The 22,085-nt window shown below is 33.5% G+C and overlaps 3 protein-coding genes across 4 annotated transcripts in view; 2 read left to right on the plus strand and 1 right to left on the minus strand.

Moving 5' to 3' along the window:
• The window catches only part of LOC129001136 (pseudouridylate synthase RPUSD2-like), a 566,808-nt gene that overhangs the window by 448,839 nt on the left and 95,884 nt on the right, over positions 1–22,085 (minus strand). The window lies entirely within an intron of this gene.
• LOC129001144 (uncharacterized) lies at positions 139–9,963 on the plus strand. Its single transcript, XM_054428346.1, has 4 exons — positions 139–244; positions 818–926; positions 1,972–2,180; positions 9,623–9,963. Exons 1-3 carry the CDS (start codon positions 202–204, stop codon positions 2,132–2,134), a joined length of 315 nt encoding a protein of 104 aa, XP_054284321.1. The 5' UTR covers positions 139–201; the 3' UTR covers positions 2,135–2,180; positions 9,623–9,963.
• LOC129001146 (venom peptide La1-like) lies at positions 10,731–14,310 on the plus strand. The gene is made up of 3 exons (XM_054428349.1): positions 10,731–10,862; positions 13,290–13,398; positions 14,032–14,310. Exons 1-3 carry the CDS (start codon positions 10,805–10,807, stop codon positions 14,165–14,167), a joined length of 303 nt encoding a protein of 100 aa, XP_054284324.1. The 5' UTR covers positions 10,731–10,804; the 3' UTR covers positions 14,168–14,310.

Genomic DNA, 22,085 nt, shown 5'->3' on the forward strand with positions numbered 1-22,085 from the left:
GGATAAGATATGATAATAAATAGAAAACTTCAAAGTAGTTCACTGCAAACAAAACCGACGAGCAAATAGTGTAAGACTGTTCAAAGATGCAATTATGACAAAGTTGACAGTATATGAACACTTAAAAAAATTCTATAACCGTTTGTTACACATTTATTTTAGTGGAGATGCAACCAAATATTTATTATTTTAAATGAAGTTATGGGAAACATTTTGAAATGGCCATCAAAGATATGGGAAAGAGGTATGTTGGATTTAATCCATTATTGTAAAATATTACTAATACCGTAATTGTAGAAGTTAAGAATTGTACTCCCTCTTTCCAACTTTATTCATTTACATACGTCAAGATTCGAAAGTACTGACACAAATAAAAAAAAAAACTCTATAAATTGGTAGGATATGGAAAAATATGTCCACATTATAATGAATAAAATAACTGCTTTACTGGTATTATATGGGCCGTACAACAATTATTTTTAATTGCATTGCAATATATTGATCTCATGACATCCTACCAATATCCACTAACGGCACTAACGTACTATAAGTACAAAATAAATAATTAAGAGGTAAGAATCTGCAAAGAGGAAGACAGCGTCTCAGACTTTGACGCGAGATGCACAGGTTCAATCAGGGCCGGGGATAGTAGCTAGTACTAGCTACTATCCCCGGCCCTGGGTTCAATCCCCGGTACATCCACAGAGATTCTGGGTGTTTTACCACGTTCCCAAGCATTTGTAACGATTTCATACAAAATTCCACTATTGTAGACATTAACACTAACGCTGTCACTTGTAGATCCAACGTGTTACAGAAATGTGTCAGGAGGGCACACAGCACCACAGAGTCGGGGCTATATGGTACGACCACCTTTCCTGTACCAGAAAGACATGTCTGAAAGGAGGGAAGATACTCATTGACAGGTCAGATTTTAATAACTGAAACTTAAGAGAAGTATTAATCTCGTTGCAAGTTAATAAGTTAGTGTAATCGTGGTGAGGCGTAAGTAACGTTTCTCATTGTAATTGTGTGTATTTATACTGGATATTTTGGGAGTAAGCTGGCCTACTGGTAGAGCGCGGGGCTTCGGTGCCCAAGGTCCCGGGTTCAAATCCCGCCAATCGCAAATGTATTTTGTGTATGTGGTAGTGCTACCACCCTCTAGGAATAGCCTGAATGTGTTGAAACATTTCCGGACTAGAACTTAGCGTCCTAGGATGTGAAAGTGAAAAATAAAAAAATATTGTTTGATAACATTGTGAAGTTGTGTCCACACATGTTGTTGATTTGTTTTGAGAAGAGCCTACCTTTAAGCTATAATGTCTCTAAAAGATTGACAATGAAACATGATTTGTTTGCAAGTCATACGAAATCTTTTAATATTGAGCTCACCTATTTTCTTTATTCACAAGAGAATATTCAGAGTTTCGTAAGACTATTGACATCGATTACAAATTAGAATGGCCAATTTCGAATTCAGATAACTTGTAAATAGACTTAAATACTAATTAGTGTAGGTAGTATCAAGGTATGCAAATACAAGGCTTTAGAAAACTACAGCAATTGTAAATTCATATTGAATATTATAATCAAATTAATGTTAAGGACAAGGTACAGTGAGTAAAGTGTATTACTGACATTATCATTCAATAGAGGTAATCATATCAATAGTATTTTTACTGTATTTCTTTAGAAAATCTGGGATATACGCGTTATTCTCGCTAAATGCATGTGTGATGCTCTTGACCGAATAAGGCCAGTTGTTTCTCACGCAAACTACTAATTAATTATTAAAAAGCCTAATTATAGCTGGGAACAATTTCAAACCAAAGCTACTTATTTCTTTCGCTAGGACAACCCGGCAATCATAATGAATGGCAACCACGAATACACACCTCAGATAGACACCTAAGTATTCCTATTAGATGCCTATTTATTTCGTTATATGTAATTTATTTCTCATTGCAGATGCCCAATTATTCGGAAGCAGAAGGGCTGCACAATCTACTTTAAAAGTCCCAACTTGAGGTTTCCAGACTGCTGCGACTATTTAATTTGTCAGGAGATTAAGGACTCGACAACAAACGAGGGCTACACATCTCCTTCTGACCACGAAGAACCTCTAGGATGATAGCCTCTCTCTTCCATACGAAACGCTTCAATTGAAGGCACAGCGGGTAACGAAAAGTATATTTTTTTAATTTGGCACAAAAACAAAAAAAAACAGTGATCTAGTGGTCCTGGCTTCTTTTGCAAAAGAAGGTAGGCCATCCAGTTATCTGGCTTAAGTTAATCACGACGACTGAAATCTACATATGGCTTTATAAGGTTTAAGAGTCCTTGGAGGCTAACGGCCTCCAAAGTCATTATAATAAATAGCTAGTCTGGTATACAATTGTGTGAGATTAGGAATGTTCTTTGTAGTTTTGAATTGTTCTCCAAGGAAGTCCATGGAAGCTAACGGCCATCTTGGAATTACCCACCATAAGAGCAATGTTAATTTCGTGAATTTCAAAAAGCCGCTGAAGAGTTATTTACCGTCTAAAATTATTTTTTCAACACCAAAGTGATTATGATTTAAATATCTAGTATATTGTGAGATTAGAAATTTTCTTTGCAGCTCTTTAATTGTTTTATGAGTTAGAACGTCTAGGCTCCAAGGACTCTTAAAGGTAATATAAAATTTGGCGGTAAAATATAGTGTTGTGTCTAAAATAAACTAGGGATGAGTAACTACATACCCACATACAGCAGATTTGGAGAACCTCACTTTCACTTCCACATTCTCTTTTCGATGCGAAGCACATGTACTAACGTCTACTAGTAATATATAATATTTTAAAGTACTGCATTAAATTAGGAATCATGTAGTGGATGGGTGTGTACTGTGTGTAACGTCTGTAAAGTGTGAGCTCTTATTTTGCACGTTGAGAATCAAATCATTCAATACAGAAACACCAGATCTACTGACACATTTGAAATGGTCAAGAAAATAAAAAAAAAATATCATTTTTATAAATCTTCCTCAGGAATGTACAGAAAACCTGAAATAGCCACACATGTATTTAATCTCCAACCGAAGTATTTATAAAGAACAAATTCCAGCTGCGAGGCTAATTTTTAAGGACTACATTGAACAATTCTAGTGATTTTAGATAATTTTTTAATCATCGAGGGAAAATTTGACACTCTCGATGTTAATTCTCAAAAAGTGAAAAAGATTTGTAAAATAAGCTGAAATGTTTGAACATTATGCTATTATAATGAATATATATATATATATATATATTTGCACAAGCTCTATTTTTAATCCGGTCATGGTTAAGGTGGTATATTAAACAAGCGTTTTTCTATGAAGTGGTTTAATGTTACAGCTCACAAAGATTTTCAACCGTTCATTCGCATGGTGTCTTATTTTTTGCTTCTTGTAACCATTGATTAAACTTGTCCTTATATGCTTTTGAGAAAGCAATATTGTTGAGATCAGTTATCAATTTGTCATCCGTGATCAGTGGAGTATCGCCTCTTCTGAAATAAAAGCGAAAGTCCCACGCCCCCCCAAGAACGTTAAACTCTATGGTACAACTACGGTCATTGACTCTTACAATTCTCAACTCAATTTCCACATTAAACAATGCTTCCAAATCGCTTTTACTCCTGCCGATAATAAAATATGACTTAACATGTACAAGAACTTTTTTGAATTCAATCGAATATCTATCAATATTGGTTTGTACCTGTTCTTCGATTCGTTCAGGATTTTCAGCGCCCTCAAATGTCAATGTCCAATGTTTAGTACGTCCACAATCCTTTGATCGATTACACGATATCGAATATTTATTTTTTAGGTTGTTGGCAAAGTTTTGCGCGACAGAAGAGGATAGAGGTTGTGAAGTCACCACTTGAAGAGACGTAAAGAATGTCAACAACGGCAAAACTAACATCTTAACGTCTAGCGTTACCTCTGTTGCAAGATGGTTGGGTTGGACGCTCAGTATAACTATGTATGACTGCTACAGGTTTTAAAACACGACTGAAATGGTGACCTTGCTGTATATGAAAATAACTCCACCATATGTTGTAGTATTGACGTACATGTTTGTGTAATTATAATAATTGAATTAAGCGCAAAATTCGTACCAGGCACCATATTATACTGCATGAAAAAGAAACACTCTAAAATATTCGTTTTGAAACTGCAAATATTTCCACAAACTACTCGTTTTTAAACGTCATGCACTATTGTCTAAATTTTAGTTTTGGAAAGCAATAAAAATTTGTACATCTTAATTTGATTCAAGAAACATGTTTCTTGCAAATCTAATCATAGAATAAATTTTGAATTCAAGAACTTTACTAATCAACCAATTGGATGAAAATATTCACAAAACCAATTTACATCAATTACAACATCATGTGTAATGATTGAACAGTTTATTTCAACGAATCAATTTCAAACTGAAACTGTGATATTAAACGTTGATCGTGAAGTTGTGTATGTATCCAACCGATGTTTTCAAATGTTCATCAGTCATTCTTTTGGAAGTCCCGGATTGGAAAATTACTCATCTACAGATCAATCGTGACTTAAACATATTGTAGATTTCATTCAAACCAATTATTCAATAATACACGGGCCACCATTGAAAATTCAGTTAATATTTTCTCAAGTATGTATACTACATTTAAAAACCACAAGTTTAACTAAGTTAAAATTAAAGAATTCTATGTTTGATGTGTAAGCCGACAGTTGTGTTTACATTAAAACATGGCGTCCTGTCCCGTCCGATTGAAATGAAACGTGAATTATATTACAGTAACATGTGGTTTACTAGTGTGGATATATTCTAACTCCACATTAAACTAAGTGCTTCCTTTAGAATCGAAGTAGTAATTTGATATGTACAAATTTTCGTTGGTTATGTTAATTCTAATTTACAAAAATATACCCATACTAACTCAATACCACATGCGGTGTTATAATACTTGTTCCGTTAATTTTATACTTTCTCCCCGTATACATAGTATATGGAGAAAGTATTTGTTCGTCAAGATTTTCGAGTTTGACGTTTTTGAGTGGATATATCCGTTTTGCCGCACAAAAACACAATAAAGTGGTTTTCGAATAGATATGTGTCCGTATCTGTGTAGCCTGAGCTACAGACGACTCCTGTATTCCGATTTTGATGATATTTTGTATGTAGGTACTAATCCATGATATATCCAGTTGTTTCATTTTGTTCATGTTGTTCATTTTCTTGAATTCGGTTTTTAATTAAGAATTTTCCATAAAAATCCAAGAAGTAATGGATAAATCAAGATTGGTCGAAAATAGTCCGAACAGTCCTTTATATTCTAAACAAAATTCTTCAAATGGTTATAGTGACTTATTTACCCGTAAACAAATCATAAATAAAATAAAATCGTATTTAAAAAAACCTGTTCTGATTAAAGTTTGTCTGTTATGATCCTTATAAATTCTAAACAAAATAAAGGAAACCCATTCCTGTAAAAATTACGGTTCAAAAGTAATGCAACTTTTGTAATTTTACATATTAAATATCATAGTTACCCATGATAAAGTTTGTTGACAAGCTAATGGAAGAAAGTATGTGTCAGATTATTTATACCGTTTATTTTGGAAAGTGTAGTAGTGAACTACATTGTAATAGCATAGACTAACCAACAAAAGTTAATAGCAATTTATTAAATGCCACTTTTTAAATGCAACGCAGTCAAGTAAAATTAATATGCCCCACGTCACTTTTGCATTATTAGAATTATCAAACAAAACGGCGCTGGATGCACGGCTTTGGCCACAGCGCGGGTTGCACTCGGCGCTAGTTGCACTCGGCGCTGGTTGCACTCGGCACGCGGCATTGCGTCCCCAACATGAACTAGACATGAAAAACAAGCATCAGATTTATCAATGAATTCATCAGAAATCTTCTAGTTGGTAAGTCTATTCCTTAGTTTACAAAGGGTCGTACTATTAGATTGACATGGTTAAAAGTTTGGCTTTTTCGTCGGAAATCAGTAATTTATATTAGTGCACTCCACAGTAAGTACATTTCGATTCCAAAACTGACAAGAGCTTTAACATAGTAAGTCTAGTCTTATCAAAAGTCCTTCTGTTATATACTTTCACCTCTATAGTATAAGTAGGCCTACTACTCAAAACCTGTGAATGACGAAAAGAACCCCTTGCAGGTAAACTTTCCGAGCATATTTTCCGAGAATTCGCATTGCCTCTAGTATCCAACCGATGAATTTAGAATTCCAGGGTTAATCCAGGCCTGAAGCCGGGGGATATCAAACTTAAAACTATTCCACTAGTATACACGACTGGACTAGTAAACGCTGGGAACTGGTCGTCTATAATACAAAATATTCTATTGTGCCAAAGATTTGTTTATTTTACCTTAAGCTATTAACAATTTACTTTAAAAACACAAATTATTGCCTCCTTTGAACAAGGAAATAAATATGACATGTTTAAGGAAACACTTAAGTAAAAATCCAATCAGGAATGAAATTCGCCCAGTCTGCAGGTTTGTTGCGGCGGGATAGCATAATAAAAAACCTCTACTGTAATAAGATTCGTTTTAAAATTGTTCTGATCAAAAATCCAACCGTCTTATCAGACATTCTATTAAATTGATAACGTATTTCATAACATTTCATGTTTTGCTTCCGTTTGAGATATACTACCTAGCATCTTCTCTGTTGTATTCATTTCATTAAGTGTTTATTTTTTCAGTATGTTTTAAATGGGTAATATTATATTGACCCCATTTAAAGCTCTATGGAGGTATTTCTTTGGCTCAGGTACATAACACAATTGATCTTGTAATAAATGACTTTAATATAATTTTCGAAACTGCATTTTGGTATCTAACTCTGGAAACTTGATAAAAATTGTGTTGCAAGACAACCTATAGTACAAAAAGTTAAAAATGTAATTTAAACATGATAGATGAACTGAATAGAGGCGCACATATATAACGTAAAATACCCGGGTTTTTATACGCAGTGCAAATTACAAAATTGAGAGACGCTGTTTACGTACAAAACTTGCTTATAATTTGGTATCCTTGTTTTCTTCACTTAATCACTGGTTTCTTTGGTATCGATTCATCACAGCTGATATATTATTTCATTGTTGGCTATAAGCTTTAGTCTTATTGGAAATGTTACGTGTATATACTCAACAAGGCGTTAAGAGTAAATTATTGCTTTTATGCTAAGAAAGATTAAAAATTACGTTTCCAGGCGTGATTCCAGTTATTCCAGGTATTTATAGACTTGTTAACAATTTAAGGTTATAGTATCCGTATAAAACAGAAACGTATGCATACTCTTTAAAATACAAAACGCCATGATGAGTAATTTTAAATTTTTTTAAAATTTTTAAATTGGTTTTCTATCAAATCTTGGCCCTGCAAACATAAATATGCCCCACTTCCATTAACACCATCGAGTGAGCTTGACAAAACAAATTACTTTTTATATTGAACCATAAATTTTAATATTAGCTTTTTAATTAAACTTATTTACACTTAACTTAATTAACTTAACGTTAGTAAAAATTTTTATATCAATGGTTAAAATATTAATCTAAAAATTATACATTTATACAGTATATCGCATGATACTGTTTTTCTTTTAAGTAAACTGCTGTAGTTTTCATGTTTATGAATATACTACTTAAACTTAATACTGTACTTTTAGCCACCATACCCGTACTTCGCAACGGGAAGAGAACGCTTAAGAGAATGATTATTATTCCATAGATCTGATGTGTGTAGATACACTTTTAGGAATCTACTAAAAGTATTACCCTAAACATTTAACTGGCTAGGTACTTTCGTTTCCCAGACATTATTTTTTGGGAAATAAACCATAGGTTTTTATAAACATTTTGGAAAAAAGAAAGTCAATAAGTTTATGAATTACGCACTTAAAAAATAAAACCCTTTACTCATACACTATAAAAAATTATTTATTAAATTAAAAACATAATCTACATAACTGTAAACAATCCTACTTTGACAGTTCTAATTTTGTATCACAGCTGCTTGGTTGAAATTAGCCACTGTTGTCATAAATTTAGACAATTAATAGTGCTGCACCCTGTTGGTACATCTTGTAACCTTTTAATGCTATTGATCATCACAGAATCAAATTTTTTGTTGAAAAAGCTGTTAAGATTCTTTAATTCTATTTAAATATAAGTAGCCTACTCATAAGGTTAACATGGGACACTCCAGAGCTACTGGGGCAAACGCTTTTGACGGATCTGCACCAAACTTCACACAAACCATCTATCTAAATATATAAAAGGCAAAGCCCTCACTGACTGACTCACTCACTCACTCACTCACTCATCACTAATTCTCCCACTTCCCATTTACCTAGGAGGCTGAAATTTGGTACACCGATTCTTTAGGCATGAAATAGGAAAACTAAGTAGTTTTTATTCTGATCGGACTCTCGGGCTCCGCCCCAGTGGCTCTGGAGTTTCCCATGTTCACCTTATGATTTTTCATATTGAAATGGCCAATGAAGCCACACGACCATATAATTATATTAAATAACGAGGAGGCCCCTAACCGTCGATTTCGACGGGTTTCGCCTAGTCCTTAAATAATTCTTAATTATGGCTGAAAATGTCATTGCAATCTGTTGAGTGGTTTCAGAGTCCATAGGGTACATACATACATACTTCCTCTTTTATATATATAGATTTGTATATTGGGCCTACTATACTGTTACATTTTTCAAAAACACTTCGTTCCTCGTAACAGAAAACCTTGGTAAGTTACGCATTAAATATGATGTTATTTAAATATGAAGTAAATCTAAAAAGCTTAAGAACACACTTCAGTAAAAATCTAATCAGCCGAAATTAATGGAAATTTGATTCGTTTGCAGGTTTGCTGCAGCGACGATATTTACATAAAATAGATATCTATCAATTTTTAGCAGTAGTGAAGATTGTGTACTATTCAACTAAACCCTCACTAAAGTGCCTGCCACAAACCGCCTTAGAACGAAATTTTGATAAATTTATCTAAATTTGTTTCTTAAAAAAGGTGAACAAATTTTAATTTGTTACTTTTGCGCATCAATACTAGGCGAGGCCAAGCTGTTGTAATATATTTAAAAAATATATTTGAACAAAATCCACCCAACTTATACTTCATACATATATAACTCCCAAAGTACCCATGAACGTTTGAGAAAACTACAAGTCGCACCCCCATAAAACATATACTTAAAATTTTCGTCATGACGAAAAACCTTGCGCAAAACTATCCATTCTTACATAAATTGCCCTTTAAGGTCGTAATTCCTTTCTAAAGAGAACTTTCCATACACCTTAAATACCTCAGCTGTACTTATTCATTTGTTATTCTTTTAATTTATCACCTTATTAAACTCAGGTGTAATTATCTGTTTGTATTACTGTATTACGTTTTATTTATTTCAGCTTACCAATCAATAGTTTCTATAATACTTATGAAGTCAAACGGGATGAAACCAGTGGTTTACAGCTAGTTAACTTAATAAACATTCTTTCATACGATAGTTATTAATGTTACGGTCGTACTTACAGGTGGGTGTTACGTTGATGGTGAATACTTTAACCAAGGAGATAAATGGTACGACGAAAAAACCCAACAATACATGATGTGCGGCTTCGATGGTGAGCCAATACCTAGAGGCTCATCGGACAGTGACAGTGACTCCAAATTAAATATCGGTTGAATAACTTATAAAATGGACTATTAAATCTGTTATGAATTTCTTTATTACTTTTTACGAGCTATGGAATATATTGTATTGATGTTAAACGTTAATATGTTGTAGCTTGTGAAATGCCTAAAAATACCTTCATTGCATATAAATATGAATAATACAAATTGCATACATGTATATATACTATAAGTGAACTAATTCAACAATAAAATAAACTATATTTAAAATTTAGTTTTTTATTTCTAATTGGGATATATTAATCTACCCGGTAAATGTGACGATGAGTGACTGAAAAATCAAACGATATCAAACTCCAAACCAGACATTGGATATTTTTGTATGAATCTTCTGTATTTTTAACATACTTAGAACCGGTATAGTAATTACAAAAATAATTTATTGTTTAAATTTTGTTACAAGTAAAATATTTTAAATAAATGCTAATATAAGAAAGAACCGATTTATTATTTATAGTTTTTCTCGCATTATATTTAAAATGTGTTCCTATATGAAGATATGATAAATACACAAAAATGCCTTCATTTTAAAGGGTTTCTCTGATATATCGGATTTTCAGAATATCTTATACATTTCCAGTTAATTTACAGTAATGTATTTCTACTTATAAAATCATAAGGAAGAGGTTACTGACTTCTTGATGTGTTCAAACATGATATTTTCACTTTTAAATTGTCTGAAAGCAAGTTTAGGCATGCAAAAAAAAATCAACGTAGATTAAACGTTTGAAAAATGCCAAAATCTTGGTAATATTTTTTAGAATATCACTTTGTCAATAGGTGTAAACAGTATTAAGGAAATCGATTGGTAAAATATTTCAGATGTATATATTAGATTTCTTCAACACATTCTATTAAAACGTGTTATCACAATAAGTAACAGATAAGTTAGTGGCCGTGTATAATAATTTATTAGTTTCCGTTATCAAAAACATGTTTCATTCAAGACGAGAATGTTGTCATGAGTAAGCAACGATGTAAAGAAGCTTGTGTTTCCTATAAATTATCTTTGTAGTATTACCATGGGCGCTACTTTGGCAGGTTTCGTTAAGCAATTGGGAAGTTTTACATGCAAAAAAGGTAAGTTTCAACTCACTATAACAGTTACTTTTTAATTATTGTTTTATTCTTCTATAAAATTGCGATACAAAATTTTAAATGCGTACCTATATTCTAATATTTTGAGTGTATAAATATAAGTATATTTTAAGAGAATACTTTTGACGATAACACCCAACCAATGTTTGATTACTGACTGTACTCAAACATTAATATGTTTAATGAGTATAATTAATTAGGTACACTCCGGCTACAGTATTAAGTGTTATCTTTTGAAATCCATATGTTAGATCCATCAGTGGCATTAAGCGCTTGTAAAATTTGAAGAGAATACTCATCAAAGGTGGAATTCGTGTGACAAAGTATTTAAAATTGAAAGTTGATTGCACGAAAGTTAATTAAAGTCAGCTAGAGTCTTGTACGGGCCGGGTCGGTTACAATGTTGCAATTAAAGCAAAGTGGTATCCAGATGCAATCAAATTAGGACTTTGAACAGAATCTCCTTTGGTCAACTAATTACATTTTGTGAAACTTAACTTGAAAATATGTAATATTCGGTTGAAGTACATAAACAGTACCAGATACAAATAGTTAAGCGTGTTTTTAAGTAGTTAGAGTTAGGGGATTGAATCTTGCCAATCACCAATAAATTTAACGAAGAGATAATGCTACGACGCAGTAGTCTGTGACCAATCAAATTACGCAGCTGATATGCTACTGAATTTATATTTTCCAACCACAGGTACAAAGATGGAAGATTAGTAGGCTATAGTTCTCAGTAATCAAAACCTCCCACGAATTGGTGAGCTGCATTTACGGTACGCTATGTCAAGGTTACTATTCAGAACAGCGAGCTCCAGCTAGACCATAGCTGGCCTAGTAGAAGAGCGCGGGGCTTCTAAGCCTGAGGTCCCGGGTCCAAATCCCGCAAATCACCAATGGGACTTATCCATGTGATAATGCCGTGGCCCCCTAGGACTAGCTGAAGCAAAGTGTAAGCCAGTTCCGAGGTAGAACTAGCGTGCTAAGATGGTTATAGATTAAAAAAAACTATTCAGAACACCACAAAAGAAAAGGGTTTTAGTGAAATTGACAATATTATACAAACTTACATCCATTCAAAGACATGTAAGTATAACATGCACGTACCTTATTCAAACACTTTCTTAAGAGTTCTATGAAAATTAAGCTGTAACGATAAGGAGTGTTTATTTTTAAGAAATGACAAGAAAGCCTGGGGCTTGTAAAACAAAAGAGAGCTTTATTTCCTCTAATATTCCCAAGACGCAGCTATTCCACTTTTCGTTCAACTCTTTTTTTAAGCGTAGTTCCCTAGAACACCATTTTACAAAGAAAATATATACAAAACGGGGTTTATTTCTTCAAAAGCAATTAGACTGCTGCAATCTGAGTTAGATATCAAGTAAATTAAGTACAATTAAAATACCCTACATGCATAAGTGTTTTTTTCTTCATTTCTAAAGAAGAAATACATTTTTGAAGTCCTTAGAGAATCAAATGTGATAATAGCATCTTCCTACAAGGGAAATCTTTACCTTAAGACGCGAAAACCATTATTAGCGAAAACATCGCAGATTATTGTGTGATCTGAATGTATTTCATAAGACTTAGGTGTTAGCGTGTTACGATAAAATCACTAGTTTTTTTTTTGTTTTATTTCTGTGAATATGTAAAAATATTGCTTAGCTTTAATAGCCTAGTTTGTGGTATTATTAGGGACATTTTTCATCACGAACAAAAAAAAACAAACATAATTAATTTACGTTGTTACTATTTACTTTGTCTTTTGATGGTTATGGAAAATGCCCACAATTCCTCAAACACTATAAAATCACCAATACCAAAAACGAAACTTCAAAATAATAAAATGTAATTATTGTTCCCTTTTTTAGTTACTTTTTTGTGGGCAAATCACTGTACTTCCCCAACATTATAACCAAAATAAGGATTGTGCTAAAAAAAAAATAAAAAAAAACTGATTTAAATGCCTATTTTTGTATTAGTGCACAAAGTACGTAATTGCCGCTCGAGAACAACTGTCGAGCCAAAACGGCCATACTTTTTGAGAGCGGCAATGACTGTTTGTGCTCGTTACACACCCACGAATTTTCCTATCACTATAATCAACTTATCATAACACACAGATTAACTTTTAAGTTGTATATAGAAATGCCATTTAGGTTATGTATTTTCTTTTCTTTTTTTATGTTATTGGCTTATCGGTTGTTAACGTACCTGAGCCGTGGCTGCCGTTGGTGTAGAAAGTAGAAACGCTAACTGTTAAATCAGCTGATTTAGCGAGCGGGAATTATCCATTCCCGCACTAGAGCTTCAATGACATATTTTGCGTACTGTTTACAGCTATGGCAATGTAATCATTTCCATGCAGTGGTTGAAAAAAGGCATAATTAATAACCATTTTTACAGAGTTCTGCGTTGAAGGGTCACAACGCTATACACTAGGACGAGTGTGGTACGACAAGGTGAGATGTGAGAGAAAAACATGCATGAAGGGAGGAAGAATACAAGTGGAATCGTAAGTTGAACAGTAATTAAAACTGCTGTTAATTAATGCTGTGATGTTAGGAATTAGTTGATTAAGTATTCTCTCATCAATATTCAATAATACAGTAGTTATATTCTAAATCAATATCAGTTTTACTAGAACAAATTGGTTGTAATGCTTAATTAATTAACGTTATCACTACCCTGGGCATGAAGGGATAAGATTTTGCATAAGTATTCGTTTAACGTTTTTTATCAATGAATATTAAAAAAGGTGTGAATAAAATGAAGTCTTTACTCTTTTAAATGGGCATTCTATTGTATTTAATATTAATTCAAAAGTAAATTTTCGCATGGTTGGCGTATTGTCAAATCGACAGATTTTTCCGACACGTTTCGTATTTTCACTTGCATGTGAACAAATAAATGTACTTTTTAGTTTGTTAAATTTAAATTTACTGACTTCCGTAGATAGGCTAATATTATGCCCACGTACAGCATAAACACTAATTTAGTACCGAAATTAATGCCAACCATAAAAATCAGGTTACCTCATTTTCAATATGGGTTGAATACAAAAGGTAAACATTCAAAAACTTCTCAATTTCTTTCTTCTTTTCTGTTCTCCCTTATGTGTCCTACCTCAAACTCTGTATTTCCCCAGGTGTCCGATCATCAGAGAACAGTCTGGCTGTGAAGTGGTCCAAGGGACGCCCCAGACGGCCTTCCCAGAATGTTGCGACACCCTCAGTTGCTGGAAGATAATCCATTCTGATCCCGTCGATGAGCCTGTACTATAATCGATACTCGTCATACAGTGCAAGCAACGCCACCTCTAATACAAGACCGCGGCGAGACAAGTGGCAACACTGCAGTCCCGGCGAACCGCAACAGCAGCTGATAATGGAGCGTCTGCGTTTGTTATTACTGTCATTACCATGGCAACAGGCCGGTGCGACGTTGCCACATCAACTCCGCGGCCTTGTATTTAGTTGAGGCTAAGCCATACACACTAAAAAACCTGCGCTAGCCACAAGATGATGAGGAATCAACTGTAGACTAAACTGCCTTGTGCAAATACTGTGATACTATCGATACTTTAGCTCGTAGTTTGTTTAATCACATCATGATTTGTTGAATGACTTTTATATTGTGAATAATGGTTATAATTGCTGCATTCTACGTGAAACTTGGGAATTGCAGAGCTTCTATTTACCGAGTCTCTTCATTCGCCACTTTTTATGCCAAAATCTTAAAGAGTGAACCGCTAAGAACAAGAATGATCGCTTCTGTTCATCACGTGTACACTCAACAGCAACATCACACAATGTTAAACTCTATAAACACAACATGAATGAACTCGGATGTAAACTATAAATAAATAACTGTACACAACACTGCTGACTATATCGACACCCACAATTACTTCAAATATCCTTACAAATAAGCGTGATTGAAATTCATAGACAGTATTGTTTAGTTTAAAAATGGTGTAAAACCTAATGGTAACGATTTTAAGCACAAGAAGACATACGTGAACTTAAGTACAGTACATACAGATGATGCGTCACTAAAGGTAACCTAATTAGTACTAAATGCGATCATTGGATTACTACAGGCATATACCACATTGTTAATATTGATTAGTAATCCGGATACTATAATACCATAAAGACATGTTTTTGCAAAAAGACAAAGCTAAATAAATATAATTTTAAATAAAGACTTGGGAAAGGCAAACGTGTCGTCACAGCCACCTCTAATACAGAGGTGGCTGTGGGGTCGTTTAAGTTACTAAGAGTCTTTAGTCTTAGGGCCGGTTGCTGAGCTCGGGATTTAGCTAAGTTCTAGACTTAAACCGGCTTTAGACTCTGGAGTCTAAGAAATGGCTTGCTGAGATAGGGCGTTAGCGAAGTCCAGAACTTATTAGACTCCGGAGTTTATTTGGCTGGTTAGACTCTGGAGTTTAAAAATTGACTTGCTGAGTCAAAGACCTATAAGTCCAGAACTTAATTTAGATTCTCGTCTCTTGCTGGGACCAGGATCTAGCAAAATCCGTTAGGTCCAGAACTTAAAACACTACGATTTTAGATCCTCGCCAGGGGCAGGATTTAAAACTAGATCCTAGACTTAACCGAGTATAAACGCCTCAGTTTTGGTTTTGAAGTCAGTTTGTGCGCATCGTTATCATAAAATAATTTGGATTTTTGCCATTTTTAAAGCACTACAACGTAGACCAAGACAAGACATCTCGGTCGTGCACTTAACCCATTGCTCGTGTTATCTGAAGAAGAGTTTCAGGATGATTTCATCTTTCAAAATATATTACGTTTACTATCTCCAGGAATAAGGGTTTATAATAAAAGAGCTCCACACAGCATTCCGTATTTTTTTTTCCTGACATGACTTTTTACAGGGAAACTGGAGATCTTCTCCATTGTGTCAGAGTCTACTGCTTGTAGAGTTATCCATAAGGCACCAAAGGTAATATGCAAGATATGAAGGGCATAATTTAAATTTCCTGAAGGGGAATGGACGAAAGCAGGAATTTTTCCTGGGGTGTTAAACAATGTCGATGGCGCTTCGTAACTATTATGTAAAATGTATATACCGGGTTCCTATAATACTCCCCTAATAATAATGGTTAATTTTTGAACGGCTGCATATATTCAAACGAGCTTCGATACACTACTAGGGCAATGAAAATTATCTTTTGGTGGTATTTTGAAATTCACCCCCCACCCCCAAATAGGGGTAGCTAGGGGTAACTTAAGTTTCCTTAAAGGCAACCCGTATCAAGTAGCACACCATTTTAACTTTATGAAAAGAAAAGAACTTTAAAAAAGGAAATTAATGCTGCAAATTCGACTTTGATACGACAAATTTTTTTAAAGTTGTGGCAAGAAATGTGTTAGATGTTAATTAATTCCATCACTTTTATTTCATGACTTCTTTTTTCATGACTTTAAATTTTCAAATACTCTTCAGTACACGTGACCAGGGTAATGTAATGTACCTTTTAACTTGACTTTAAATATATATTTGAATTTGAAATACCAAATAGGGGCTGGTATTAAAAATCAAAATACCACCGGCAACCCGTATTTGGGGTAGGGTGATGAACGTGACACCACCCTCACGTGAACTGAAGGTTATTTAAAAATATAGTCATGAAAAAATAAACGTGAAGGAATGTAAAGTTCAAGTTAAATTAACGTCTAACATTTCTTACCATAACTTTTTTTTATTCGTCGTGTTAAATTCAAATTTGTGGCATTAATTAATTTCCTTTATTAAAACTCCTTAAAATTATGTGTTACTTGATAAGGATTGTCGTTTAAAATTTTTAATTTATCCCCAGCAACCCCTACTTGGGCGGTGGGGGTGAAATTCAAAATACAACCAAAAAGTACTTTATATTACCCTAGTAACGTGTATCGATGCTCGTTTGGATATGCAGCGTTCAAACCTTATTGATGGGAAGTTATTATATGGGACACCCGGTATGTAAGATTGTTCGAATAAATCAAACATCATCTTGATATTTTACGTCATTGACCTTTGGTACGCATTTTTCAGAAGAGAGGACTGTCGTTAATTATAAATTGGTATTACTTTAATTGAAAACAATCATCTTATAAAAACCTATAAAATATAAAAAAACTTATGAAGTATAAAATCATGCATAAAGATGACACAGCGCTCCTAAAATGGATATGAAGATAACAACATAAAATGTCATTTTTCGTTCTCTTTGTTTAAGTAATTATTAACGCAGTTTGTACAACACTATTTTTTTTATTTTATTTTTTTTTTAATGTATTTCAACTTACTTTATTCACAACCAAAATTACAAATGAATGATTTTGAAATAAATTTTAGCCTATACTGCATGTAAAAATAAAGAACCATTTAAAAATGTTAGATATAAAAGCAATTCAAAAACAACAAACAAGTTGTTTTTACTTTTAACTCAGAAGTTTTCAACATGACCTTATCATACATGTATTTTTAAATACACCTAAACCAAACAAGAATGATAATGTAGGATAGTAATGATTATAATAACAGTTAACATAAAAATTTTACTAATCTCTAGTTTACGAGGTGGGGAGCAGACGGCACGGCACGGCCGGCTATCACCCACTGCCAACATCACAACGCCAAATACTCTACGATTCCCTCAATTTTTATTGCTTTAAGTTCTGGACTCAAATAGGTCCAGGACTTATAGATCCTGGAGTTTCAGAGATAGATCCAACACTCAGCAAGACGATTTAGATCCGAGAGCTTATTTGAGTCCTGGACTCAATAAGTTCAGAACTTATAGATCCGGAGCTCAGCAACCGGCCCTTAATCACACATTCTAGACATTGCGATAAAAAATAACACAAGGAAATACCCTCGTCGCAGCAAACCTGCAAAGTAAGTGAACTTCGTTTGCCTGGTTGGATTTTCACTAAAATATCACATTAAAATTGTCATGCTTATTCCCTATTTAAAAAACAAGGTAAGTTAGTTTTTTGCCAAATTTTTACATCATATTATCAAGCAAGCAATCTACAACAGTTTACTTGTTCTCAAAAAAATAAAATGAGAATTTTTAATTGAATTTTTTTTTATTTACAGAATTGTTTATAAATAAATTAGAAAATAATTTTTCCCCATAAATCCCCGTTCCTATGGTCCGATCATGCTGGTTTGCGAATTCGTTCGAAAAAATCTAGGTTTACACGTGTATAGCAAATTTAATCAAAAACGAATAGTCTTTGCTCGAGTTAGCGTGTTTACGGATATATGGTACCTATATGGATTTGAAAGGATGGTGTTTTTGGCCTCTAGGGACCAGAAAACGAATGTAAATCGGTGTCGAGTCATCAGACCTACGGTAATTTCTTATTCATGGGAAATTCGCTCAAACATAGCATATCTAGTTGTCACTGTAAATCAAAATAACTGTCTAGTGGCTAGACGTGCCACAACAGGTTATATTAAATAATAAAGTTTCCGACAACAGAGCATATCCTCGAACATCAGGATTTGGTAGCCCATTGACGGGTCAAGGTCACTCACTACCATCGAGACCGGTCTATCTCGTTAGCTCAAGGTCATTTGTACATCTTCGGCGAGGAATTTCAGCAATGGTGGCCTTGGATACCTTACTTTCGCATGTCGAATCCAAACAACACCAACTAAACATTCTAAACAGCTGATGATAAGATTCCATCTTGAAATCAATTGGTGATATCATCTACACATGTTTGATTATTGTAATATTTTTTTACGAATACTAGAACGGAACTGTTTTGGATTATAAACATAAACAAATTATGTCACTGGCCTGAAAGTCAATATTATTTAACATTACTTAAATGGAACTGTCCCGACCATATGTTAAAATTATTAGTATAGGATTTAGGCCGGTTATGTGATCTGTTATCTTTATGACCCATTCCAGTTCCGTTCTGATATTAGTCATTTTTCCAAAAATAACATTTTTACAATACTAGGAATAATTTAAAACTTCGATTGTAAAAAAAAGAGATATCCCTCTATGCAATGGTGCTGGTCGCAGTTACTTGAACACTAAAAATCATTTCATGGTGTGTGTAAAGTATACATTTTATTACAATTTAAAACCCGCAGTGCCTTAACACGTAGAAAACCGAGACAGATTTTTATCTAAGGGTTTGGAACACATCAAACGTCGCCAAAAAGTATATTTAACCCTAAAATTGCATTGGAATGTGTCACCCTCGTCCAACATAGGAGAGGACACGTAGATAGCTGGACATAAAATGAAACTTTGGCTGACGTTCCCCAACCATCCAATGTGAAGCGCCGTTTGATCACACTACAAGAATCGTGATCAAGGTACGGTACTATCATTTTTAAGTAGTACTATAAAAATTACTATGTATACAGGGTGATTGATGTAAGTGTGCCAGCTGTTTTATTCAAAAGTTACAAGAGATATTTAAAAAACGTTAAGATATATTAAAGCAGAGATATTAAACAATTTTGGCCGAAATGAAAAAAACTTTCCCAATATGGCCGCTAACTTTGATTATTATCATGGAACACCCTGTATCTTATGATTTTTAGGAAGTAAATGCAATTTAAAAACGTTTTTATTCTTGGCATCTTTTTCTCTAAAGCTACTCGTTTAGGAGTTCAGCCTGTTATAAATAAGAAAAAATACTTCCTGTGTACATTCTGCATAATGTAGCTCCTAAACAAGTAAGTTTACAGAGAAAACGTTCGCGGGGAGTCTACAGAAAATGTGACTTTCCATGACTATCCTTGAGCATTTACCATTGATTTTCATGACTCACGAACTTAACTCGAAAATTATAATATAACATACACACACGAATATTACTGACTAGACAAGTTATTACACAGATTCAAGCTGGATGGAACATCATTAATGAAGATGAGGAAGAGAATCGCACCCAATTCCTGGGGCACACCTCTGCTGACTGAGACCTTGATAACAAAAATGTCTATTAAACCGGTTACTGTGTCCTAAAGGGCAAACAGTATCTATATACTAACTAAAGCTATTTGTTTAAAATATGTGTTTAAACTGCTAATTTTTACCACCAAAAAAGCATTCCTGCAATTAAATGAGACCGCAACAATATCCTGCTAATTTATTAATAAGTAAAGTCATTATCTTGTAAAAATGATTTTAGCACACTCGTAAGCTATTTTTGCAGTAAAATACAGTTAAATCGAAATTTCATAAAATTATCACTAACCACTTTTGGAACCGATTGATAAATTTTATATCAGGAAATATTTAGCGACAATACAATGTAAATCCGCTGATTTAGCACAATGCAGTTCCTTGCTTTCAGATTTACCTAAATCAACATTTCATTTGGCGCTGAATTTGCGATATCGAAATATAAATTTTTAAACATGATGCTCCATTCGCGAAATTAATGGATATTTCTCGCTGATGTTGCATTTTCCAATGTTTATTAGGATGTTATTGCACCTTAAGTCCCTAGGGTTGAATTTAATTTATGACACCGACGGAGTCGACACTACATCTATTTACCAGAAATGTATAGGTTATTTTGTGATAAAATCGTGTTCTCTAAACTATATTAATTTCAACGCTTTTTAAATAGGATTACTTAATTTTTTTAAATGGTTTGCAGTATTTCTATGTGAGTTTTCTGTAGTGGTTATCAATTAATTCCTACGATCATAGTCGATTATGTGTATAGATTATTGTTAATTTTTTATGTTAAAAGTTTCACTGTAGCAGCTTATGTTTTAGATATTGATCAGTACTTCTTGGTATCATTTGTACACGTAAAAATAGTGTCAGTAAATTATCGTTTTTCCAAAAGAAATTTAGTAATATTTTAAAATGTAGGAGGTAAAATTGTCACAATTATTAACTAATTTTTGTTTTTTCCACAACCACTATTAAGGCTTTAATTTTTCAAGCATGGTGGTCTTTCAGAACGCATTAAACCTCTGGCAGTCTAGCAACAAGTAGCCTTATGACAAGTCTATGAAAGTTGATTGAGTACTAAACTTAACTAATTTTCTATTTAGTAAAGCCAACACTCTAGTAATTTCATATAATTCCTCATCATTTCATTTTTTATTTCGACTTGAGTAATCCTAAAAAGCTAACTAACAACTTAATCCCTTAAAATGCCAGTTTTATGCAGGTTAAAGTTGGTCAAATGTGATAGTCAACGCTCTCATGTGAAAAAGCCAAAATAAAAAATATATTAATTTGACTGATTTTTCTTGGTACAACAAACAATTATTAAAGAATAAAATTTGGATACCCCAAAAATGCGTATTTTCTATCAATAAAACCCCGAATGAACTCGCAAAATTCTAGACTAACTATAGCTAAAACAGACTAAAACATGGGACGAAATTGAAGATTCCGAACAGCTCTGGGGAAATTAAACACGATACAAGTCCGTCCCTGAGTGCATGAGGTTCATTCCCTCCTTGGAGACTGTAAGCTTTATTGTACAAAAAGCGTGTTCATTCGATAGACAATACGATATGTCGAACTATTGGCAAGAATAAATCAATAAGTTAAGACCTTACCTAATAAATCAATCGATAAATAATTTCGATCCATGCGATTGCTACAATCGCAATTTACAACTGTTTACAACAGCTGATTTTACTCCCTAATTAGTAAAAATTATACTTTAGAGCCGCAAAGAATGTATAAAAAAACAGCTGTTTTTGCAGCAGTATGACGAAATAGTACATTTCATCACTAGGGCCTAAAAAAATTCTTTTCGACCCAAGCTCAAGTTTTACAATTAACTTAGAGGTGTCATTGAAAATATATTTTAATATGCTTATAATAAAAACTATTGATAATAAAATCACTAATTTGTTTTAATGTCTCAAAAACTATGTTAAAGATTTCACATCAATAAGTACCTATTTTAAAACGTTTATATTAGCTCGCTTTCTTGTCCGGTACAAATTTTGCAATCAATTTTATACTAACTTCCCGATGAGCTAGAGACTTGAAACTTGAAATATAGCTTACAAATGGAAGACAATGCAATATTATATCATTTCATGTTCATATTTCTCTTGGGCTACGCCCCATGGGCTTGTTTTTATTAAATCGCTTTCTTGCAAATTTAGATGTTTCCCGATGAGCTAGAGACTTGAAACTTGAAACATAGCTCACAAATGGATGACAATGCA

This window comes from Macrosteles quadrilineatus, unplaced genomic scaffold, assembly GCF_028750875.1.
Source record: "Macrosteles quadrilineatus isolate MER2022 unplaced genomic scaffold, UCM_ALF_1.0 Scaffold_8__2_contigs__length_117827958, whole genome shotgun sequence".
NCBI classification, from domain to species: Eukaryota; Metazoa; Arthropoda; class Insecta; order Hemiptera; family Cicadellidae; genus Macrosteles; species Macrosteles quadrilineatus.

Excerpts from the sequence above, each read along its gene's own strand:
- LOC129001144 (XM_054428346.1), top strand. The coding sequence starts at position 202 with ATGGGAAACATTTTGAAATGGCCATCAAAGATATGGGAAAGAG. Across the intron at positions 245-817 it reads ATCAAAGATATGGGAAAGAG|AAATGTGTCAGGAGGGCACA; the intron begins GTATGTTGGATT and ends AACGTGTTACAG. Across the intron at positions 927-1,971 it reads GGGAAGATACTCATTGACAG|ATGCCCAATTATTCGGAAGC; the intron begins GTCAGATTTTAA and ends TTCTCATTGCAG.
- LOC129001146 (XM_054428349.1), top strand. The coding sequence starts at position 10,805 with ATGGGCGCTACTTTGGCAGGTTTCGTTAAGCAATTGGGAAGTTTTACA. Across the intron at positions 10,863-13,289 it reads AAGTTTTACATGCAAAAAAG|AGTTCTGCGTTGAAGGGTCA; the intron begins GTAAGTTTCAAC and ends CCATTTTTACAG. Across the intron at positions 13,399-14,031 it reads GGAAGAATACAAGTGGAATC|GTGTCCGATCATCAGAGAAC; the intron begins GTAAGTTGAACA and ends GTATTTCCCCAG.